Here is a 20477-nt window from a genome sequence, read left to right as displayed (position 1 = left end):
GTTGCCAGTGCTGGTTTCTAGGTGTGTGTGTGTGTATGTGCTGGTGAAGGTGCTGTCGGTACCAAGAAACAGAACCGTGCTGGTGCCAACTCAGGACGCTGGGCTCTCCTGCCCCTCCCCCCACCCCCTGTGATCTGGCCTCCCTCCCCTCTCTTCTCCAGGGCCGTTCCCGCAGTGATCTCACAGGTGGCTGGTGTGGTCGGCCTGGGTCCCGTTACCCTGGGACTCGCCCCAATTGCCACCAGCTCCAAATTGCTTAGTAAAGTCGGAAAGATCCCCTGGAGGAGGCAATGGCAACCCACTCCAGTATTCTTGCCTGGAGAATCCCATGGACAGAGGAGCCTGGCAGGCTACAGTCTATGGGGTCGCAAAGAGTCGGATATGACTGAACAACTAAACACACACATACACACACACACACACACACACAAAGAGCCTGTGTTTGGGTCACATGTGTGCACTGACCAGAGGGAGGCCTGGGCTGTGGTCTTGGCTCCCTGACCGCTTGCCGGCTGGGCCTAAGAGACCCTTGTCCACCTCTGTGTGTTGCTTCCCGTGGGGATCCCTTGGAATGGGGCTTGGCAGGTGGTTGGCTCTCCCTGAGTGTCCGTTTCCTGACTCTGCAGGCAACCAGTAAGTTCCAGCACCAGAGTTCCCTGTGACCTTCACAGGTCCCAGCTGAATACACAGAACGATCAGCGTTCTGCAGACGAGAGGCCTCTGGGTTCTCATTTGTTTCTCTTGTCTTGTGTTCATATTGCGGAGCTGCCAGTCAAACCCCATGGAAGGGTTGGGGTGATCCGTCGTGCTTACTGATGAACGGCAGCCGGTTCTGCCTCTAGTCGGATGGCAATATAAAATCTTTATTCCTCTGTTAATCTTGCTGTCTCCACATCTCACTTATAAGTTTCATTTCACCAACACTTTTTTTTTTTTAACTGCTGTTTATTTCTGGATCGAGGATAAAGGATTTGCAGAATGATTCAGCGTGGGAACAGAGAGCCTTGTGCCCCCCTGACCAGGCTGCCTGGGGGATCTTCCCACGACAGCCACTCATTTGTGGGGCACGGGCTGCTTTCCCACGCCAGGAACAATCCGTCTAGGCCAGAAGCTTCTCCTGGCACCTGGCAAAGAGTTGGGCTGTCCGGGCGCGTCCCACATTAGATTCGCGTGATGCTGATGTCAGGGTTCATGTGATGTCCCACCCCTAGCTTCTCACCGGTGTTGTCCCCACTAAAGGCTTCTCAACTCTCAATAATAAGGTGAAAGCCTGATCAAACACACATGTAAAGTGGCCACACATCAAAGAATTTTACCCTAACAATGTCTTAGCTGAAGGAGGAAACTGGTAAGATGTCACAACTGGTTCAAAAGAGAAATCAAAGAACCGGGCATTTCTGTACAGTAGAGGCATGCTGAAATGGATTTACAAATGGACACAGCATGGTTTTCCATTGCAATGGAAGACACACATTATTCTGATTTCCTTATTCCTGATTTCCTTCCAGCCCCCCACCCCCCAGCCTGGTGTTAAAAATAATCTCTAAGCCTGTTCTGGACACAGGAGAAGGCTGGCTCCCTCCCTGGGTTGAGCTGAATCGGTCAAAAGGGGCAGCGAGAAAGGCAGTGTGCCCTGTGGGCGCTCCTGGACTTGTTTTGCTGGAAGGCTTCATAATTGGAACTTTTACAGCTTCTATTATTTGCTATCCTGAGGGTAGGAAACCATCACAAAAGACTCTCGCCTCTAGATTTCAACAAGCGTGCTTATAAAGTTGGGCAAACTCACTTCTTGTTGAGGTCCCCTGGATATTCCAGGCTCTGGGTCTGTCTTCCCTGGGGAGGGCCTGCTCAGCCATGACTTCCTGGAGCCACACTACACTCCTGACCAGCAGCTGGTCATGACCTGCAAGCTGCCTCGCCCCTTTCTGGAATCTTTGAGCAAATTGGATGTTCACAGACAAAGCTGCCCTACCCTCCACCCCTGCCCACCCCTGCCCTTTACTGGGGTCTGGAGAAAACCCACAAAGTCAGTCTGCACCAGGTAGACGTGAACTTCAGAAAGGTTCAAACGGGGAAGTCAGAAATGGCCCCTCGTCAGTGGTGGGATGGCGGACTCCATACCTCACCCCGCACGGGTGCAGCCCTAGAAGCTGAGGCGTGAATGAAAGCCTCTGCTGGGGCCCTGGAGGTGTGCTGTCCTGAGAACACGGTGGACGAGGCAAGACCGTGCTGGCAGTGGAGCTGGGAGGCCCTGTGGAGAAGCTGCGCCAAGTCCTGATGGCTGGGAGGAAGAGAGGGGAGGAGAGCCGCTGGGAAGCAGGGCCCCGGAACCAGAGAGGGCGGGGGGGCAGTGCCCATGGACTAGAGTGAAGGGGGGCTGAGAGCTTGGCCAGGACACAGGCTCCAGGGACCCACTCCAGAACCTCAGGAGCCCAGCGGGGAGGTGGACCTTCCTTCTACCATGGACGTGCAGGGCAGCAAAGGCTTCTGCCCAGAAAGGCAGCACCACCAGGCCTGAGTTCTAGAAACTGAGGCAGGGTGCTGGGGCGGGAGCCTGCAGGGCCAGTGCAGGGGTGCTGCGGGGGTCCTGGTGGACCTGCACTGAGCCAGGACGGTGACCGCTGGGTGGACAGTGCCCATCAGTGGCCCCGTCACTGGGGAGTGCAAACACCGCCTGGGGTGGGGGGTGGAGTGGGCAGCCTGGACGGCGGTGCTGGCTGTGTCTCAGCGTTGCCAGGCCAGTGGCACACAGGAGCTGTGGTGGTCAGAGAACGGCCACGTTTGTGGGGAAAATATCTGCTTGCTCTATTTCACTCTTTCCAATTAAAAAAAGATGCAGACTGATCTGGCTGAAAAAAAAAACGGTGCTCTGGGCACTGAAAGATCCCCACTCTGTTCAGCGTGGCTCTGCCCACGTTCAGTGGAGCGGCTCTGCCCGCTCCTGCTGGTGAGCAGAGGGGCCTTACAGCCCTTCCCAGGGAGAACACTGAAGGAAAACAGCTATTGTGATGAAAACAGGAGCCTTGGCGGGGACTGTCCGTGCACCATCCAGCCTTGGAGAACAACCTCAGGCTGTACTTGAAGCCCCCTCTCCCAGGGAGCGATTCTGGAGCCCACACTCACAGTCGAGACCCCTCGGACAAAAGGTGCAGGTGTGAACGTGTTTCTCTCCTGTCCAGCGGGGACTGGACACTCAGGCCGGGTGCAGATTTAATTGCATTGCATGAAATTTGTTCCCTGTGTGGACCCACGGTTCCAACCACATCCTTTCTCATTGTGATTCCCTGTCTGATTTAGTCCGGCAGCCCCAGTCCCCAAATCCTAAAAGGCAATCTTTTATTTTTAAGCTAATGACCTTAAAATTGTTTTTTAACATAATGGCCCCAGAGGTCGTTGGAGCTTCCCGCACCCACCCTGCAAGATGGGGTATCATTAAGCTGAGGTTGTGGTGGTCCTTCAAACGTCACCAGTGGGGCGCAGGGCAGCATGTCACCTGCAAGTGAGTTTACCTGGGTGACAGCATTGTTTCTCACAGCTCTGCAACGAACAAGAGAGTCATGTTTTTCTCAACCTGTATAAGTCAACTCAACGAGATGTGCGTGTAGCATTCCAGAGCCCACGGTGATTTTGGTTTTTCTTTGTAAGATTAACCTGCAGGTCGGGAGCAGAGAGGACCCCCTGGAATCTGACATCACTGTGGAAACCAGCTGCCCACTCCTGCCCACCCCTCACAGCCGTGTGCTTCTGTTTTTGCAGGTGGTCTTTAGCAAGTATTGCAACTCCAGTGATATTATGGACCTGTTCTGCATCGCTACTGGCCTGCCTCGGTGAGTGACTCAGAGTCACCCCACCAGAGGGTTGCCTTTAAATTCACCTGGAGGGGCAGGTACCTGGGAGGCCGAGTGGCCGAGTATAGGGGATGGGAGGCCTGGAAGGGTTGATGGACTCACCTTGCACCTTGCACCTTGCACATGGGACCTTTCAAATCAATGGATGAGCCCCTGGAGGTTTCGGCCACCGCTGCCGGCTGCCCACCAACAACCATAGCTGTGTTAGCGGAGTGAACCATTGGGCAGGATTAGGCAGAAACTGCTGTTTTAAAAGTTTCTTTTTTTCCTTTCTTTCATTTATTCCTTTGTTTTGGGAGAAAGGATAAAGAAGAGTGGTAGTGTTTAGGCTGTGGTCCCCCAGCCCCAGATGACCCAGGGATCCAGATCAACGTTTAAGAAAAAAGCTGATGTCAGAAATAAGTTGAAAAGACCAGAAACCTACCCTTGAGAACCACAATCAGCAATTTGTTCTAGCAAGTGAATTTTCTGTCCTAACTTCGTGACTATAGAAAGTAATCAGGAATAACTTTGGCCTGCAGTTAACTTTAAAGTTACGACTCAGGTCAAGGAGGGTGAGAAGGAAGGACAGTCAGGACCTTTCAGAGTCAGGTGAGAAAAGGAGAGTCATGCAATAGGTTACATGGCTGAAATTACAGCAAGTGGCAGCTTGAAGCAGCAAGAAATGGCCCACAGATTGGGGCATCTTTTGATAAGCAGTGTGCTAAGAAATAAATATATATTTCTTTTTAGAACAATCCTGGGATTCAGGTGTCACTGCCACGGCACAAATTTTAAAAATACACAACTGAAAACCAGAGTTAAGTCATGTGATTAAGCCAACACCTTGGGTGAAAGGCTTCCCAGAGATGGAGGTTAGAGAAAGATTCAACTTATCCTCTTAAAACTGTTTAGTAGGAGAGCTTTTTGCCTGTTTAGATGGACTCCCCCAGGAAATGAAAGGGAAAAGGAAACCCTGAATTCATCACCAGCTGATATAAATGTTCATTTCTACTTTACCACAGTTTTATTGAGCCTCCTAACTCAACAAATTAGACTCTCTCCAATTCCCATTTCAAATGACTTACACATCTGCTGAGCACTTAAAACTGCACGCGCAAACCTTAATTCTGTTACCCAGCTGAGGGCCAGAGTCTTGGGGCTGAGCACTCAGAGTGCCTTGGGCAGGACCGCCTGGTGCTCAGGTTCCTACCTCAAGGGAGGCCCAGATTCAAGTGTGCACCCAGGAGACAACATCGGGGTGAAGACAACGGCTTCTCCTGTCTTCCAGGAACACCACCATCTCCCTCCTGACCACGGATGATGCCATGGTCTCCATTGACCCCACCATGCCCGCCAATTCAGAACGGTAAGTGGCTGGCAGGCTTCATCAGCTCTTTCTCGCCATGACTGACAGCTCTCTGCAGGCACGGTGGGGTCTCCAGGGTTGTTTTCTTAATGTGTGGATGCAGGGAAATCCGCATTTAAACCAAAGAGGGGAGAGTCTGGGTAGGAGACTTCTGGTTACTGTGCAGAACTTGTCACTTGCCAGGAAAGCGGCAGCTCAGCGTGGCCAGGGACCTTGCCGAGGGTCCGCAGGCGCCCTCTGAGGGGGTAGCTACACGTGGGGAAGCCGAGAACTACGTAACGGCGGCAGAGCCAGCCCCTGCCCACCAGAGCAGGAGATTCCCTGACCAGAGCCCCTGGTGACATTGGGCATTGACCCCTTGAGCAAGTCCTGGAGTTGTCAAGTGCTGCCCACCGACTGCTCTGCCCAGTGAGCGGAGGAAGCCTGGGCGCTGGAGGAATGGAACCAGGAGACGCCGGAGAGGTAGAGGCTCGGGCAGTAAACACATCTGTGAACATCAGTAGAACAGCCTGGCCGCTTGTGGCCAGAGGGAAGACGACTGAGCAGAGCCTCCCACTCCCGCCCCGCCCTCTGCCCAGCAACCGGAGTCCCCGGCGGTCCCCACTTTATATTTTCAGTGGGGCCAGGCAGAATCCAAACTGCGTTCCATGCGAGGCTGGGAGCGGGAGTGAGATTGGGCATGGGGTACCCCTGGGGACCCCTGCCTGTTGCTCCTGCTGCTCACTGCATCCCCCTCTGAGCGACACGGGTCAACCCAGCCATCCGGGTGGACTGATATAGCTGCTCCAGCCTGCAGAAGGGGGCGTACCCAGGCAGACCCTCTCACGTCCCAGCCACCGGAAGGCCCCTGGCTGCCTAATGGCAGTCTGGAAATATTCAGGCTCCAGAGATGCAGTCCCTGGGACATCCGATGTAAGTGCCCTAAAGTTTCCCCCGACCCAAGGTGTGTGCACATCTGAGCTAAGCAAACGTCAGTTATCATTCGGGCCTGATTGCAGGGCGCCCAGTCGCCGGCAAGGACTGCCAGTGAGAACTGCCAGGCTTTGGTGCAGAAAGCCGAGGCAGTAACAAACCCCGGGAAGTACGAAGTCCTGGAACGTTCGAACCACCTCCACTGTCCTTTGAGCTCAGTGGTGGGCGGCCAGTACTGTCCTACCCTGAGCACTGGGTGCTTCTGCCAGGCCTCCCCTCCCCCTCCTGCTGTGTCCATCAGTCTCCTGAATTTTTAATTGCATCATCAGGAGTTTCTGCTCCCACGTGCTCTGGCGCTGATTACGCTCTGATTATCGGCTGCGGGCTCCCCGGAAGGAAGAATGCTGATTGAATCCCCAAAGACTCCAAGGACATTGTTGTAAATTGCAGCACCAGCTCCAGCCTGACCCAGATCTGTATTCATGAGGAAAGGCATGAGTGATCTGTCACCCCTGACGTCCACAAGATAAAATGATATCATCAGAGGGGAATTGTCCTGTCTGTGCGATCTGGTCTCTGATGGAGCGAAGCTGCGTGCTTCCTGAGTTAGTTAAAGCAGTTTGTAGGTTGTCTATTCTGTTTTGTCACTTCATCGTATCTCGTTTGGCACTTTATTCTGTGCCAGCCCTTGTCAATGGGGTGCAGTTTTGTTCCCCAGGAGACGCTGGGGGAAGTCCTAATGTTTTGGCTGCCACAGTGGGGACAGGTGTCTAGCACCCAGAGGGCAGAGACCAGGGCTGCTGCTCCATGTCCCCGAGCCCAGGGCCAGGCCCACCCCCCACCCCAGACTCACCTGCCTGAAGGTTAATGGTGCAGAGGCTGGGAACTGGTATTAGTGGTCCCCACAGCTTTCTCTTTGCAGACCTATGCGTTGCCCCAGGCCACCAGCCTCATGTGCATCCCCAGGAGCTGGTTGAAGCAGAGCCCCTTCCCTCCTGCTCCCCAACCCCTCCATCTGGTTCCCTAGGTCTGGGGTGGGGCCCCAGAAGTGGCATTTCCGCAGGTTCCCAGGTGGTGGTGATGTTGGCCCGGGACCCCCTTGATCACCGTTCTGACCACTGAGCATCTCTGTCTACCACCTTCACCCACTCCCTGCATGTGGGGTTGTGGACCTTTTCCATTTTTGGAGCTTCCCCCTCCAGCTTTTCCCCGTCTTCTGTGCTTGGTTTCTTGCTCTCAGCCCTGAAGAGGCAGTATTCCCAAGGTTTCACACCCGAGCCCCCACCCAGGCCTCCCATCTGCTCCTTTGCCTCCTGCTCTCCAGTCTCACCGTTCCAGCTGCCCCTGGGCTGTCCTGCCCATTTTATATATGCGTAGTGTGATCTAGCCCAACAGAACAGTGACCGTCAGCCCTGCCTAAAGGCTTAAACCACCAGGGATCTTCAAAAAGGTGCTGATGACCAGTCCCGCACTAGGACCTAGTGAATTCATATTTGTGAGGGATTTATTTTTAAAGCTCACCTGGTGATTCCAGGGTTTCCCCAGTGGCTCAGTGGTCAAGAATCCACCTGTAGTGCAGGAGGCCCAGGTTCGATCCCTGGGTTGGGAAGACCTTCTGGAGAAGGAAATGGCAACCCACTCCAGTATTCTTGCTTGGAGAATCCCTGGACAGAGGAGCCTGGCAGGGTACGGTCCCTGGGGTCGCAAAGAGTCAGACAGGACTGAGGGACTAAACCACAACCACAAAGGTGATTCGAACATGCAACACCAGAATCACGGATGTAAAGTGTGGGAAACCTAAGGAACTACCCTTGACCCCAGGCGGGGGCTTAGCCCAGCGGTGACCAGAAGGTCATGTCCAGACACAGGGTTTCCCTTTTTGGAAAGTGCTGGATGAATTTTGCTCCTTCCCAGAAGATAGTCACATCAGGTTGTGTCCCTCCAGCTTCCCCCGTCTCTGAAGACCCTGCAGCCCCTCAGCCTTGCCAGCCTGGTCAGTGCCTGTCCACCCCCCTCCCCCACCCCCACCGGCCTCAAGACTCAGGAACCATCTTGCAAGGGGGGCTCCCTGGGGGCACCAGATGATCCACCTCACCTGCCTTCTGTCCAGTTCATGCTCTCATGGGGCGTTTTCACAGCCTTTTCTCCAAATTCCAAGGACTTTTGACGGTGATCAGCTGGATACCAATCAGGAATCAGGGTCCCAGTTGCCCCGTCTCTTATACTAATCTTTTCAGCTCGTTTCAATCCAAATTTCATGACCTTCTGACTCTCTCTTCAAAATACTTCTTGCCTTAATGATCAGCAGATGTTTTAGACTAGCAATTTAAATAACCTGGCATATATTCAGGTAAGTCTGAGGGGCTCTTATCAAATAGTGGGCTGAGTGGCTTCCTCTTTCTTTCAGAAATGGTAAGAAAGCTGATTGCTAACCACCCGATTCCTGAAAGCCAGCAAACGCAAGTAGACACGTCCCAACTTTGCTCAGATCCTGCTGAGAGGGACCGAGCATCGGGTCCTTGCTGGACTGGGGACATTCTGGGTCCCATGATGTCCCACTGACAGGCATGTTGCCTCCTGAGAAAACCTTCTGTTTCTGCCACTAATGCTTCAAGACCCTCATCAAAAGAGAGAAACAGGAGCTTAAATAGTTCAGGGAAAGATGGGGTGCAGGGCAGGGCATGTGGAGAGAGGGAAGAGCCAGGAGGGCACAGCACGGGTGTGACACAATCGCTCCTGTAGGTCCAGTTTTAGCCAAGCTGTGATGCGCGAGGTGTCCACTGCATGGAATGGCTGAGCACTTGCATGGGTGGCGTATGTGACCACCTACGCCAGCTGGGAAAACGCCTCCTGGATTCCGTCCTGGCTCCCACTAAACGTGTTTGAAAAGACACAGTTACATTTCAGAAAAAGACAAATACAGGTTCAAGGCAAGTGGAAAGTGGTTTATGTTGAGGGAGCAATAATGAAGCTGTAGCTCATTTTGGGGCCGAGGCAGGAGTTTATTCAATTGTGGAAGCGCCGTGACTGGTTCTGAGAACATTCCTGCCGTTAAGAATCAAGAGGATTAAGGATGGAGGAGCCAAGTGTCATTTTGCAGGGCCCAGCTGTGGTCAGCGTGTGCTGGGATGCACGGCTCTGCCTCTCCCCTTCACCCCCCTCCCTCACCTGCTCTGCTGGTTCACCACCACTTCCTGTACCTGCATCAGGCCTGTGGGGAGGAAGGGAGGAGAGACAGTCTTGTGGCCACAGAGGAGGGGGAGAAAAGAGAAACCGGGATGAGGGGGAGGGAGGGAAAGCGCCAGGCTCCCTCTGTCCCCACGGCCCCAGCGTCAGTGCTGCTTATGGGGGAGGGGTGGTGACGGTCACCTCACCGTGGCTCTCCAGCCTCTCACTTGGTTACCCAGACCCCAGCCCCTCACTCCTCTCCTGGGTGGGGCCAACACATGGCCCGGAGCACGCCACAACTGGTTCACAGTCAGCTCCATGCACATTCGTGGGGTTTCAGCGAGCTCCCCTCCTGGAGCTCTGTCTCCCAGAGTCTGCAAGCTGACGAGGCTGATGCCTGCTAGGGTGGGGGGAACCAGGGAAGATGGAGTCACCCTGCTCAGCCTGTTGGTGTGAGGACCAAGACTGCTGGTACTACCTTGGCCGGTCCCTCCCCGCCACGAGCTCAGCAGGTGGGACCACATTTCACACTGCACGGGTTCTGAGGAGGGTGCTCTGTGATCTGCCAGGACCCAGATACCATTACTGTGAAGCCTCTGTAGTGAAGGTATCCACATCCCAAATAACCAGCTTCCAGGGGTCTTTGGAAGAGGCCCTTTCTCTAGGCAAGGTGCTTCCATGAGGAGGTCTGGGGGCCTTGCCCCTCCATACGCTTTTCCAGGAGGAATCCCTCATTGGGAGGCCAAGATTTGAGACCCTCGTGGAGTTGTCTGTCCATCAGCCATAGTGCCACGCAACTGTTATTTTTATACTTTATTGGCATTTTACACTGCAGACAATTTTTTTTCTGTGGCCTGGAAACCATTAAACCACAGGTGTGACCCCAGTTAACGCTGGTGGCAAAGGACCCACCTGCCAGTGCAGGTTAGACGTAAGAGACGTGGGTTCGATCCCTGGGTCAGAAAGATCCCCTGGAGGAGGGCACAGTAACCCACTCCAGTATTCCTGCCTGGAGAATCCCATGGACACAGGAGCCTGGTGGGCTGAAGTCCGTGGGGCCACACAGAGTCAGACATGCCTGAAGGGGCTTAGCTCACACCCAGGCTCGGTGTTTGGTGCGCGTCCTCCCAGCGCCTGCCCTTTCTTTCTCCAGGGCTTAGCTGGCTGCCTGTCTGTGACCCTGTCTCTTGCTTCATCTCCCTAATGAGGTGTCATGGGCATCCCTCCACCTCGGTACTTGTACACTGTCTCCATCTTTTTAACAACCATGCGACCTTCCACAGTTCAGCTGATGCATCATCCACCCCCAGTGGAGAGGGGCCTGAGTATTTCTTATGCATTCCAAAGGCAGCAGCCATGTCCTTTCAAGGTGTACTTGACCACGGAACATCAGGTCCGTGAGGGCAAAGCCTTTTTGTCTGGTTCACTGTTATGTCACCAGAACCACACTGAGCACTCAGCGAAAAACTGTGCTGAATGATGAACAAGTGGCGTATGAAGACACCCCGGTAACACAGGGGTGCCCAAACTCCAGGATCTAATACCTGGTGATCTGAGGTGGAGCAGATGTAATAATACTAGAAATAAAGTGCACAATAAATGTCATGCGCTTGAATCATCCCAGAGTCCCCCCCTCACCTCCCCCGTCCGTGGAAAACTGTCTTCCATGAAACCAGCCCCTGGTGCCAAAAGGTTGGGGGCCACTGCCGTAAGAATTAAAAGAGTCAATGCTTTCATTCCTAGATTCACCTGATGAGACAGTGGATTTTAAACTTGACTCCGTGCAGCTCGGTTGCTCTCCCCAGGGTGCTGGCAGTCCATACTCCCACCAGCAATACTTGCCGGAGTCTGAGTCCCTGTGCCCTGTAGCACTCTTGGCATCAGGTTCTAGAACTTTGCTAAACCGCTGGGTAAAAAAATAGCCTCTTTGTTGAGGTGCCTCTCTTTATTTTTGTTAACTGTTGTCAACCATTGCCTGTCCCTATTCTTTGCCTGTTTCCCATTGACTTAATCATCTCCCCCCACCTCCCTGGGGGGTCCTTGTATGTCAGAGACCATGACCTTCAGTTGTGGTGACATCACCAATATTCTCTCCCCACCTCCGTGGGTCTCTTGATTACTGGTGATGACATCACCAAGGTGCCAGTGTATTTTCGCCTGAGTTATTGACACCATTCTCTCTTGTGTGCATGGGGGATGCCATCGCCAGGAGCTCAAACCAAGCCAAAATGGGAGAGCCTCCTGCATCAGCCAGGTGTCAAGGCAGACCAAGGCAACTCTGCCATCCCCACTGCATTCAACATGCTTGTTTTATTAGCCAAATATGAACGTGACAGACGGGGTCCATTGTTGAAATAATATATTTAAAGTGTTGAGAATTTCTCTGAATGAAGAAGCTCAGAACCACCAAAGAAGCTCATTTTTTAAAAGACCTAATTCACTGATGAATTCTAATTCAGCCCAAGTGCTTATCTTTTGGGCCAGATGTGCGTGGACGTCTTTGACGGCGTCTTACAGTGGAACTGCCTTCTCTCTTGCAGAACTCCCTACAAAGTGAGACCCGTGGCCATCAAGCAACTCTCTGGTAAGGCCTTGCTATCATTTTTTAAATTAAAAAAGCATAGGAAGCTGTAGGCTGCCCCTGGATTGAATATGTATGAGTTAAGCGTTGAATTGAAGCCCAGTGCCGTTACAGAATGTAAAGTCACATACTGCTGTTAAGGCAGCCATGCTGAGTCCCCCCCAGGTGCCCAGCCCCCCAGATGCCCTGTCCTGACAACCTAGCAGATGCGGGTGACACCCCACTCCTGTCTCCCTGGGCCCAATACCTGTGCTGTCCATTCAGACTGTAATGTGAGAAGTCCAGCCCTCAGGATGCCTCATAGACTCAGTGGTGTTGGTTTGTTAAAGTCCCATTGCCTTCTGGATCTTGGATCACTCCTATTTATGTATGACATGCATAATAATATGCTCCTATTTAAGTGTATCTTTTGATAAGGCTTTGAAAGTTTTATACATCCTTGTCAACTGTCACCAAAACCAAGACCAGGAATGTTTTCATCACCTAAAAATGTTCTCTTGTGCCTCTTCCTGCTTAACCCCAGTCCCTCTGTTACAGGTCTGTGTCAACCACACCCTCTCACTGAGACAACAGGTTAGATGTGTCTTTCTGAGACTTTCATAGAGAAGAAATTACACCAAATGTACCCTTTTTTGACCCAGAGTTGTTTCTGAGACTTGTATGTATCATTCTTCCCTTTTTATTGGTGAGTACCATCCCAGGTGTGGCTGGTCCACAGTTTATTTATCCATTCACCTGTTGAAGGACATCTGGGTTATTTCAGGTTGGGAGCTTTTATGAATAAGGCGACTATGAGTATCAAAGAACAAGCATTTACAGGGACATAACATTTTTATTCCCCTTGGAGTCAGTGGGACTGAATGGATTCCTGGGTCATGTGGTTTAGTACACTTTTCATTTTATTAAAAATATATATATATACTTCCATGCAGTTCCTTTCCTTCTAATGATCCAGATCTAATGTGCTCTCCTTCTTCTAGCTCCTGAAGGAGGAAGCTTGGCTCATTGATTTTAGATCTTTCTTTTTTTATATAATAACATAAAGCTAGAGATTTCCCTCAGAGCATACTTTAGCTATATCGCACAAATTTTGATGTGTTGCATTTTCATTTTTATTCAGCTTAAAATATTTTCTAATTTACCTTGTAGTTCTTTTTCTGATCCTTTTGTTATTTAGAAGTATATTATTTCATTTTCACATAATTGGGCATTTTCCAGTCATCTTTCTGGTACTGATTTCTTTTTTTTTAATTTCTCTTTGGCGGTGCTGGGTCTTCGTTGCTGTGTGAGGGTTATTCTCTAGTTGCAGCATGGACTTATTGCAGTGGCCTCTCTTGTTGCAGAGCGGGGGTTCTTGGTGCACGGTCTTTGGTAGCTGCGGCTTGCAGACTTAGTTGTCCTGGGGCATGTTGAATCCTCCTGGACCAGTGATGGAACTCATTGCCCCTGCATTGGCAGACAGATTCTTAACCACTGGACCACCAGGAAAATCCCATAGATTTCTGGTCAATCCTTTGTGACCATATAACTTCAGTCTTTTTTTGATTTACTGAGATTCATGGTGTATCTTGGGACTTCCCTGTAGCTCAGATGGTAAAGAATCTGCCTGCAAAGCAGGAGACCTGGGTTTGATCCCTGGGTTGGGAAGATCCTCTGGAGAAGGGAATGGCAACCCACACCAGTATTCTTGCCTGGAGAATCCCAAGGACAGAGGAGCCTGGCGGGGTACAGTCCATGGCGTCGCAGAGAGTCAGACATGACTGAGCAGCTAATGCCACCACCTTGGTGACTGTTCCATGTACACTTAAAAACCAATGTGGACTGTTGTGACTGGGTGAAAGATTCTATAAATGTCAGTTTAAGTTGATTGATAGTGTGTAGTTCAAATTTTCTGTATCTTTACTTATTTTTTGTCTACTTGTCCTGTCCATTACTGAAGGATAAGAATTGCAATATCCAACCCTGTTGTGGATATGTGGTTTCATTTCTTAGTTCTCTTGGGTTTTGCTTCATGCTTCTTCTGTTTCTATTATTGGGTACATCCTTGGGATTGTTGTGTCTTCTTGATGAATCAACGCCTTTATTCTTATAAAAATTAGTGCTTTATCTCTGGTGCTTTTTGGTGACATCTTCTTTACCTCATGTTACTATCACCACTCCAGCTTTCCTATACTCGATGCTCCTAGTTATATCCCATTCCCTCTTTTTGACTTTTAACGTGTTTATATTTGAAGTGGATTTCTTATTAGTTCTGGCAATTTCAGCTTTTTGATTACGTTTTTGAGCCCTTTACAGTAAATGTAATTATCCGTGTGTGTGTGTGTGTGTGTGTGTGTGCTAGTGGCTTAGTCGTGTCCAACTCTATGTGACCACATGGACTGCAGCGCTCCAGGCTCCTCTGTCCATGGAATTCTCCAAGCAAGAATACAGGAGTGGGTTGACATGCCCTCCTCCAGGGATCAAACCCAGGTCTTCCACATTGCAGGCAGATTGTTTACCCATCGAGCTACCCAGGAAGCCCAGTTATCCGTATAGTTGGGTTTAAATCTACTGAAAGTTTTTAAGCTTTACATTTACATCACATTACATTTACATTAAATGTAATTATCCATATAGTTGGGTTTAAATCTACTTTTTTGTTATTCATTTTCTATTGGTCTCATTTTTCTTTTTTGATATTTTCCTCTCTTTCTACACTTTTTGATGCTGAACATTTCTTAATTTCATTTTTTTTCCTCCACTCTTGACTTATGAGCTGTACTTCTTTGTTTTATCCCTTTGTGGCTGTTCTTGGTGTTCAATATGTAGCATCAGCTCATCACAGTCTGCCTTTAATTATATTACTCCACTCCACAGAAGACAAGGTTCTCAAAACAGTGAGCTTCCGTTTCTCCTGCCTCATTCTTTGTGCTTTATGTCATACTTTTTACTCCTACGCATGTTCTAAACCCCATAATACATGGTTATCATTTTTTGCTTTCAATATCTTTGTATATCCATGTTTGCATTTTTTTGTTTTGTTGTGGGTCATCTGGATTTTGTTTTCTCCTGTTAGAGAGCATGGGCTTTGTCATGGCATATAGTTGAGTTACTTACAAGTGGGTTTGATGCCTTTGAGACTTGTCTTTTAGCTTTGCTAGGTCAGTTCTGGAGAACCCTTGCTCCAGAGAGAGTTCCATCTGGTGGCTGAGGTGCCATCCCTGTGGGGTCTCCACTGACTTCCTCTGACCACCACACATTCTGCATTCCAGCTCCTTGGAGCTCAGATATTTAGAGATGAGGCTGGGTCCACTGGATAAAGGTCATGGGGGCCTTGGAGGCCCATGAGGAGTTGCTGCCCTGATTCCTGTGCTGGGAGGGCAGCAGAGGTGGTGAGGAGTGACCAAACTCTGACATGTCCTGAGGGAAGAGTCATGCTTATCTCCTGGCCGGGTGGAAGTGGGATGCAAAAGAACGAATTGTCAGAGAAGCCTTGCGTTCTGGCACCCTCTCCGAGCCACGGAGAGGGTGGCACTGTGGTGCTGGAGAAGACTCCTGAGAGTCCCCTTGGACAGCAAGGAGATCAAACCAATAAATCCTAAAGGAAATCACCCCTGAATATTCACTGGAAAGATTGATGCTGAAGCAGAAGCTCAACTACTCTGGCCACCAAATGCGAAGAGTCGACTCATTGGAAAAGACCCCGATGCTGGGGAAGATTGAGGGCAAGAGAAGAGGGTGGCAGAGGATGAGATGGTTAGGTAACATCACTGACTCTATGAACATGAGTTTGTGCAAACTCCAGGAGCTAGTGAAGGACAAGGAAGCCTGGCGTGCTGCAGTCCACGGGGGTCACAAAGAGCTGGATGTGACTTAGCCACTGAACAGCAACAACATGAAGAGGGTGGAACGGCAGCCCCGTGAGAGTGTGAGCTGAGGGTCAGTCTGGGCAGGGGGAACACGGTTTAGCCTCTTGGACCTCAGTGTCTGGTAGATGTGCCTGGAGGAGCTGGCACATCTGAGCTGGGTGTGATGCCATGGCACTGGACCTTCAGCGTGGGTGGTGTTCCGCAGCCACAGACCTAATGAGCTTCGCCATGGGTGATGCTCCGCAGCCACGGGCCCAATGAGCTCCTCCGTGGGTGGTGTTCCGTAGCCACGGACCCAATGAGCTCCCTCGGGAGGAGAGGACTGTGAACTGAGCCCTAAGGCCCCACCCTGGGGACTGGATTCCCTGGGAAGGATACTCGCGACTTGACACCATCAGAAGAGGAGTCTTTTAAGAAAAAAGAGGAGAAAAAAACAAGAGCAGGTGGATGAGATAGGGATGAGCTTCAGGAAGGGAAGACAGGAGCCTGGTAGTGTAATCAGGTATTTGCAGGATTGTCTCTAGGGGAAGAAGGCAGAAGGATTTCTGTGTGACTCTCTGCCCTTTGGAGCTTGCTTGTGGGAGTTTTGACTCTGTGGCTCTCTTGTGCAAACAGCCTCCACCTCCCATCCAGTACCACCCAAACCGGCTACCCATGGCCTCCAGCCTTCACCCTGGCTCCTTGACCAGTCCTGGCCACACAGCCCTGAGTCAGGGTCTGTCAAGAGTCTCACTTGCCCTTTAGTCATCAGGCCACATACACAATGGTGGGAAAAAGAACCCCGGGAGAGGACACGGGAGCCTTGTGCCCAGACTCACAGGCGGCTACCGGGCCTCTGGGCCTGTCCTGTCCAGAGACCCCCGCCACCTTTGCTGAGTCACACGTTTCCATAAATGCTCCTGACAGTCCTGGCGGGGCAGGCAGTGTACAAATGCCCCCCAGGTCTTGCTGCCCTGCGATCCATGGAATTCTCCAGGCAAGAATCCTGGGGTGCACAGCCATTTTCTTCTCCAGGGGATCTTTCTGACCCAGGGATCGAACCTGGGTCTCCTGCACTGAAAGCAGATTCTTTACCATCTGAGCCACCAGAGAAGCCCATTTATATATTAGGAAACAGTGTAGAGAAGAGTATTGTGCAAAACATGGCTTTTCATAAAAGAGATGGGCTGCAGGGCCTGTCTTAGGAACAGGAAACAGCCCCCGGCCCACGAGGAAGGGCCGTGGAACAGCTGCGTCCTCCAGAACAGAGGACCCACACGACCCGCTCCCCCGCCACCACCGTACACTGGGAAGGTCTGTGTTTACCAAACTCCGTTTCAGAAAAATGTTCCCTTTGCCGCATCCTGGGAGACAGTCACACAGAGAGACTGTTTTTCCCTTTTATGAGTAAAATAAAAGTTAACGGCAGCTACAAAACTTCCATGCATCTTTTTTTATGATGACAGCACTGTTTCTTTTGAAAACCATCAGATTATTTGTCATTTTTATATAATGTGAGCAGATTAAACAGTGGGCTTTTCCTAATTCTGGAATACATGACTTTAGCCTCCAACCCGTGCACCGCACCCACTGTGTACCCCCACCTACCGGTGTGGAGCGAAGAGAGCAGATAACCGTCGGAGTAGGGCCGCTGCATTCTAAACCCTGTGATCAGAGCTCCCATGGGGAGGAGGGGTCCCTGGAGAGGAGGGACCTTTTCCCTTGTTGACTGAAGACTGCCAGAGCCCCTTGCTGAAGTCAGGACTGAACAGAAAGCTGAAAGGGTTTCAGGGAGGGGCCCCGGTGCTGCCCCTAGGATGCATGGGCTGCCGGGAGAGGACCACACGTATCAGAAGGCCAGCCACCATCCAGAGGCAGATGTACTGTAAAGGCAAAATACACACAGAATTTCGCAGGCCCAGTATGGAGAAAAGGAATATAAAATGTGTCGTGGATAATGTTTATGTTTCATGTTTTCCTATCTGGATGTAATTCACATAGCATGAACTCCTCCATTTTCAAGTGCACAAATTCAGTAGTTTGTAGGGTTTTCACTCTTGTCCCAGCATCACTGCCCACTGATGCCAGAGTGTTTCCATCGCCCCCAGCAGAAGCCCCATAGCAGCTCCTCCTGTCCCCTCACCCTGGCAACCGCTCGTCTGCTTGCCATCTCCACGGACAGGCCTGTTGTGGACATGTTGTATCAGGAAGTATGTGGTCCTTTACTCTTTCACTTGGCCTGATGTTAGCAGAGTTTTTCTGTGTTGCAGTGAAGGTCAGCGTTCATCCCGTCTTGTGGAAGAGCCACGGGGTATTTATTACTCACCAGCTCGTGGATGTTGGGATGCTTCCACTTTTTGGCCACTGTGAATGATGCAACTGTGAACTCTTGTGGGCAAACTTCCCAGGGGATGGTACAGTTGAAATGAGATATTTTTGAGACAGGTTATGTTAGGTAAAGTATATCAATTAAAAAAGCAAAAGAGCCTAGCCACCTTGGAGGAAGATAAGAGCATGTGTGAACTAAGGACTCCCTTCTCCGAGTTGAGCCCCCTAACTTCAGACTTTCTCTGCAAAGGGGGCAGGCTATAATCTCTGAGGACTGACACCCCAAGAAGGGTCCTCCTGGTCAGAGAGGGAGCGATGGATTGCCCCTCGGGGGGACGGATACCCACCGAATACGCAGTTGCCCAAAGGGATGCAAAGCGATGAGCTCAGCTGCTCTCCTGTACCTGCTCCTCCACTCACATTTCCAGCTTTTCCTTTGCTCCTCACACCCCCTCCCCCAGCTTTCCTGGGATCACCTCCAAGTGCCCTGCTGGCGCCCGAATCTTTGTCTCCAGGTGGGCTTTGGAGGATCCCAGTCTAAGAAACAGGGACTGCCCATCTGCCCTCGTTCAGTGGTCAGTTGGGTGAAGTGGCCTCAGGAAAAGCGAGCCGACCACACTGCACTGCTGTTTCCCTGCAAAGCAGATGTCAGGATGCACAGTTCTTCTGAGGATAAATGAAGTAATTCACGCAAACTGCTCAGCACGCTGCCTGCCACTTGGGGAGCGCTCGCTAAATGGTGCTATCATTTAAAATGCCTTAAAGGGCATGTTTGCATGGCTGACTGCATCTCTCTGGAATTGTTGAATTTTAATAGAGCAGGAGTGCTTCCTAAGGCCTAAAACTACACACAGAGGGCTGGCTCGCTTTTCCCTTGCTAGTCAAGTTAACGCTTGACATTTGAGCACAAGCATGTTGCTTAGAAGCAATAATAATGGTTCTTAATAATATTTTCTATTTTTAGTGTAATTTCATGGCCCACAGCTCGGTCATCCTAGCCTTAGTCATCTTTACTTGCATTCTTTTGAAAACATAAAGGGTTCAGCGTATGAAATGAAATGCTCCCACTCTCCTGTGAGGTTTCTGAGCTTAGTCTACTTCTGTTTTCTGTAGCTTTATGGAATTGCATGTTCACACAATCTGTGGGGGGGTCTAGCCAGCTTCAGGAACACTGAGGACATCACTGTCAGGGGTGTGGCAGCAAACAGGGATACTGAACACAGAATCCGCATGTGATGGCAACAGAATCTGGTCCAGTTGGCAGGTGGTGTCCACAGGCCCCACATCCACAGATGCTGAGGACCGACTCAGGATACCAATATCATCAGCAGACTTTGGTATCCATGTGGGGCGGGGTCTTGGAACCAATCCCCTGCGAATACCTTGGAACCACTGTGTAGTACCTCCAGGAGGCAAACCATTCTCTCTGCCTCCAGGCATCTGTGACAGCCACACACCCCACGCATACATCCGTGTCTCCCTAACTGTGCGCTGAGATGCAGACACGTGAAGGGTCCTCTGTGATGAACTTTGATGAAAGTGCGCACACGCATAGCCACCACCCCAGCCAAGACAAAGAATGTTTCCATCGCCCCAGAAAAAAATTCCTTTGTGCTTCTTTTCAAGTCAGTTCCCACACACCATGAGAAACCTCTGTGTGACTTCTTTCACCGCAGGCAGATTGCTCTTTGCTGTTCTTAAATTTCACGAGAATGTGCTCTTTTGTGCCTGCATTCTCTCCTTCAGGATCGTGTTTTTAAGATTCACACATGTAATTTATTTACTTTGTATCTCTGTTGTTGTTCAGTCCCTAAGTCAATGTCCATCTCTTTGCAAACCCATGGGCTGCAGCATGCCAGGCTTCCCTGTCCTTCACTGTCTCCCAGAGTTAGCTCACACTCATGTCCATTGATGATATCCAAGCCTCTCATCCTCTGTCACAACCTTCTCCCCCTGCCCTCAATCTTTCCCAGAATCAGGGTCTTTTTCAGTGAGTCGGTTCTTCGAATCAGGTGGCCAAAGTATTGAAGCTTCAGCATCAGTCCTTCTAATAAATATTCAGGGTTGATTTCCTTTAGGATTGACTGGTTTGATCTCCTCGTGTCACTGAGTAGTATTCTATTTCATGAGTGCGCCATAGCTGGTCAGTAATTCTCCTGTGGATGGACATTTCCAGCTTGGGGTTTAGCTGTAGTGAGCATTGTAATGTCTTATTATACACACATTCATCAGTTACCTTGGGTAATACCTAGAAGTGATGCTAGTCCATATGGCAAACTGTTTTCCCAGGTGGCAGTACTATCTCATGTTCCCACCAGTAGTGTATGAGTGATCCGGTTGTCATATCCAACCTAACACCAGGCATTCTGAGTGTTTCTAATTTTAGACATTCAAGTAGGCGTAAAATCTTCTTTCTTTATGGTTTAAATTTACATTTCTCAGATGACTTAATAATGGCTGAGCAT

The 20477-nt window shown here is 50.6% G+C and overlaps 1 protein-coding gene across 3 annotated transcripts in view; it reads left to right on the top strand.

Moving 5' to 3' along the window:
* PDE9A (phosphodiesterase 9A) overlaps positions 1-20477 on the top strand; it is a 107452-nt gene that overhangs the window by 28550 nt on the left and 58425 nt on the right. For all 3 annotated transcript variants that reach the window (XR_005719430.1, XM_040231763.1, XM_040231755.1), the window contains exons 2-4: positions 3757-3827; positions 5119-5196; positions 11817-11860. Coding sequence is in view for 2 of the 3 variants with exons in the window: in XM_040231763.1 (XP_040087697.1) it covers positions 3757-3827; positions 5119-5196; positions 11817-11860 (193 nt within the window). In the remaining variant the exon portion in view is untranslated. The remainder of the gene's footprint in view (positions 1-3756; positions 3828-5118; positions 5197-11816; positions 11861-20477) is intronic.

Source organism: Oryx dammah, unplaced genomic scaffold (genome assembly GCF_014754425.2).
Source record: "Oryx dammah isolate SB20612 unplaced genomic scaffold, SCBI_Odam_1.1 HiC_scaffold_2, whole genome shotgun sequence".
Classification (NCBI taxonomy): Eukaryota; Metazoa; Chordata; class Mammalia; order Artiodactyla; family Bovidae; genus Oryx; species Oryx dammah.
The sequence above is the reverse complement of the archived record's forward strand: the minus strand, read 5'-3'. Positions and strand labels throughout refer to the sequence as shown.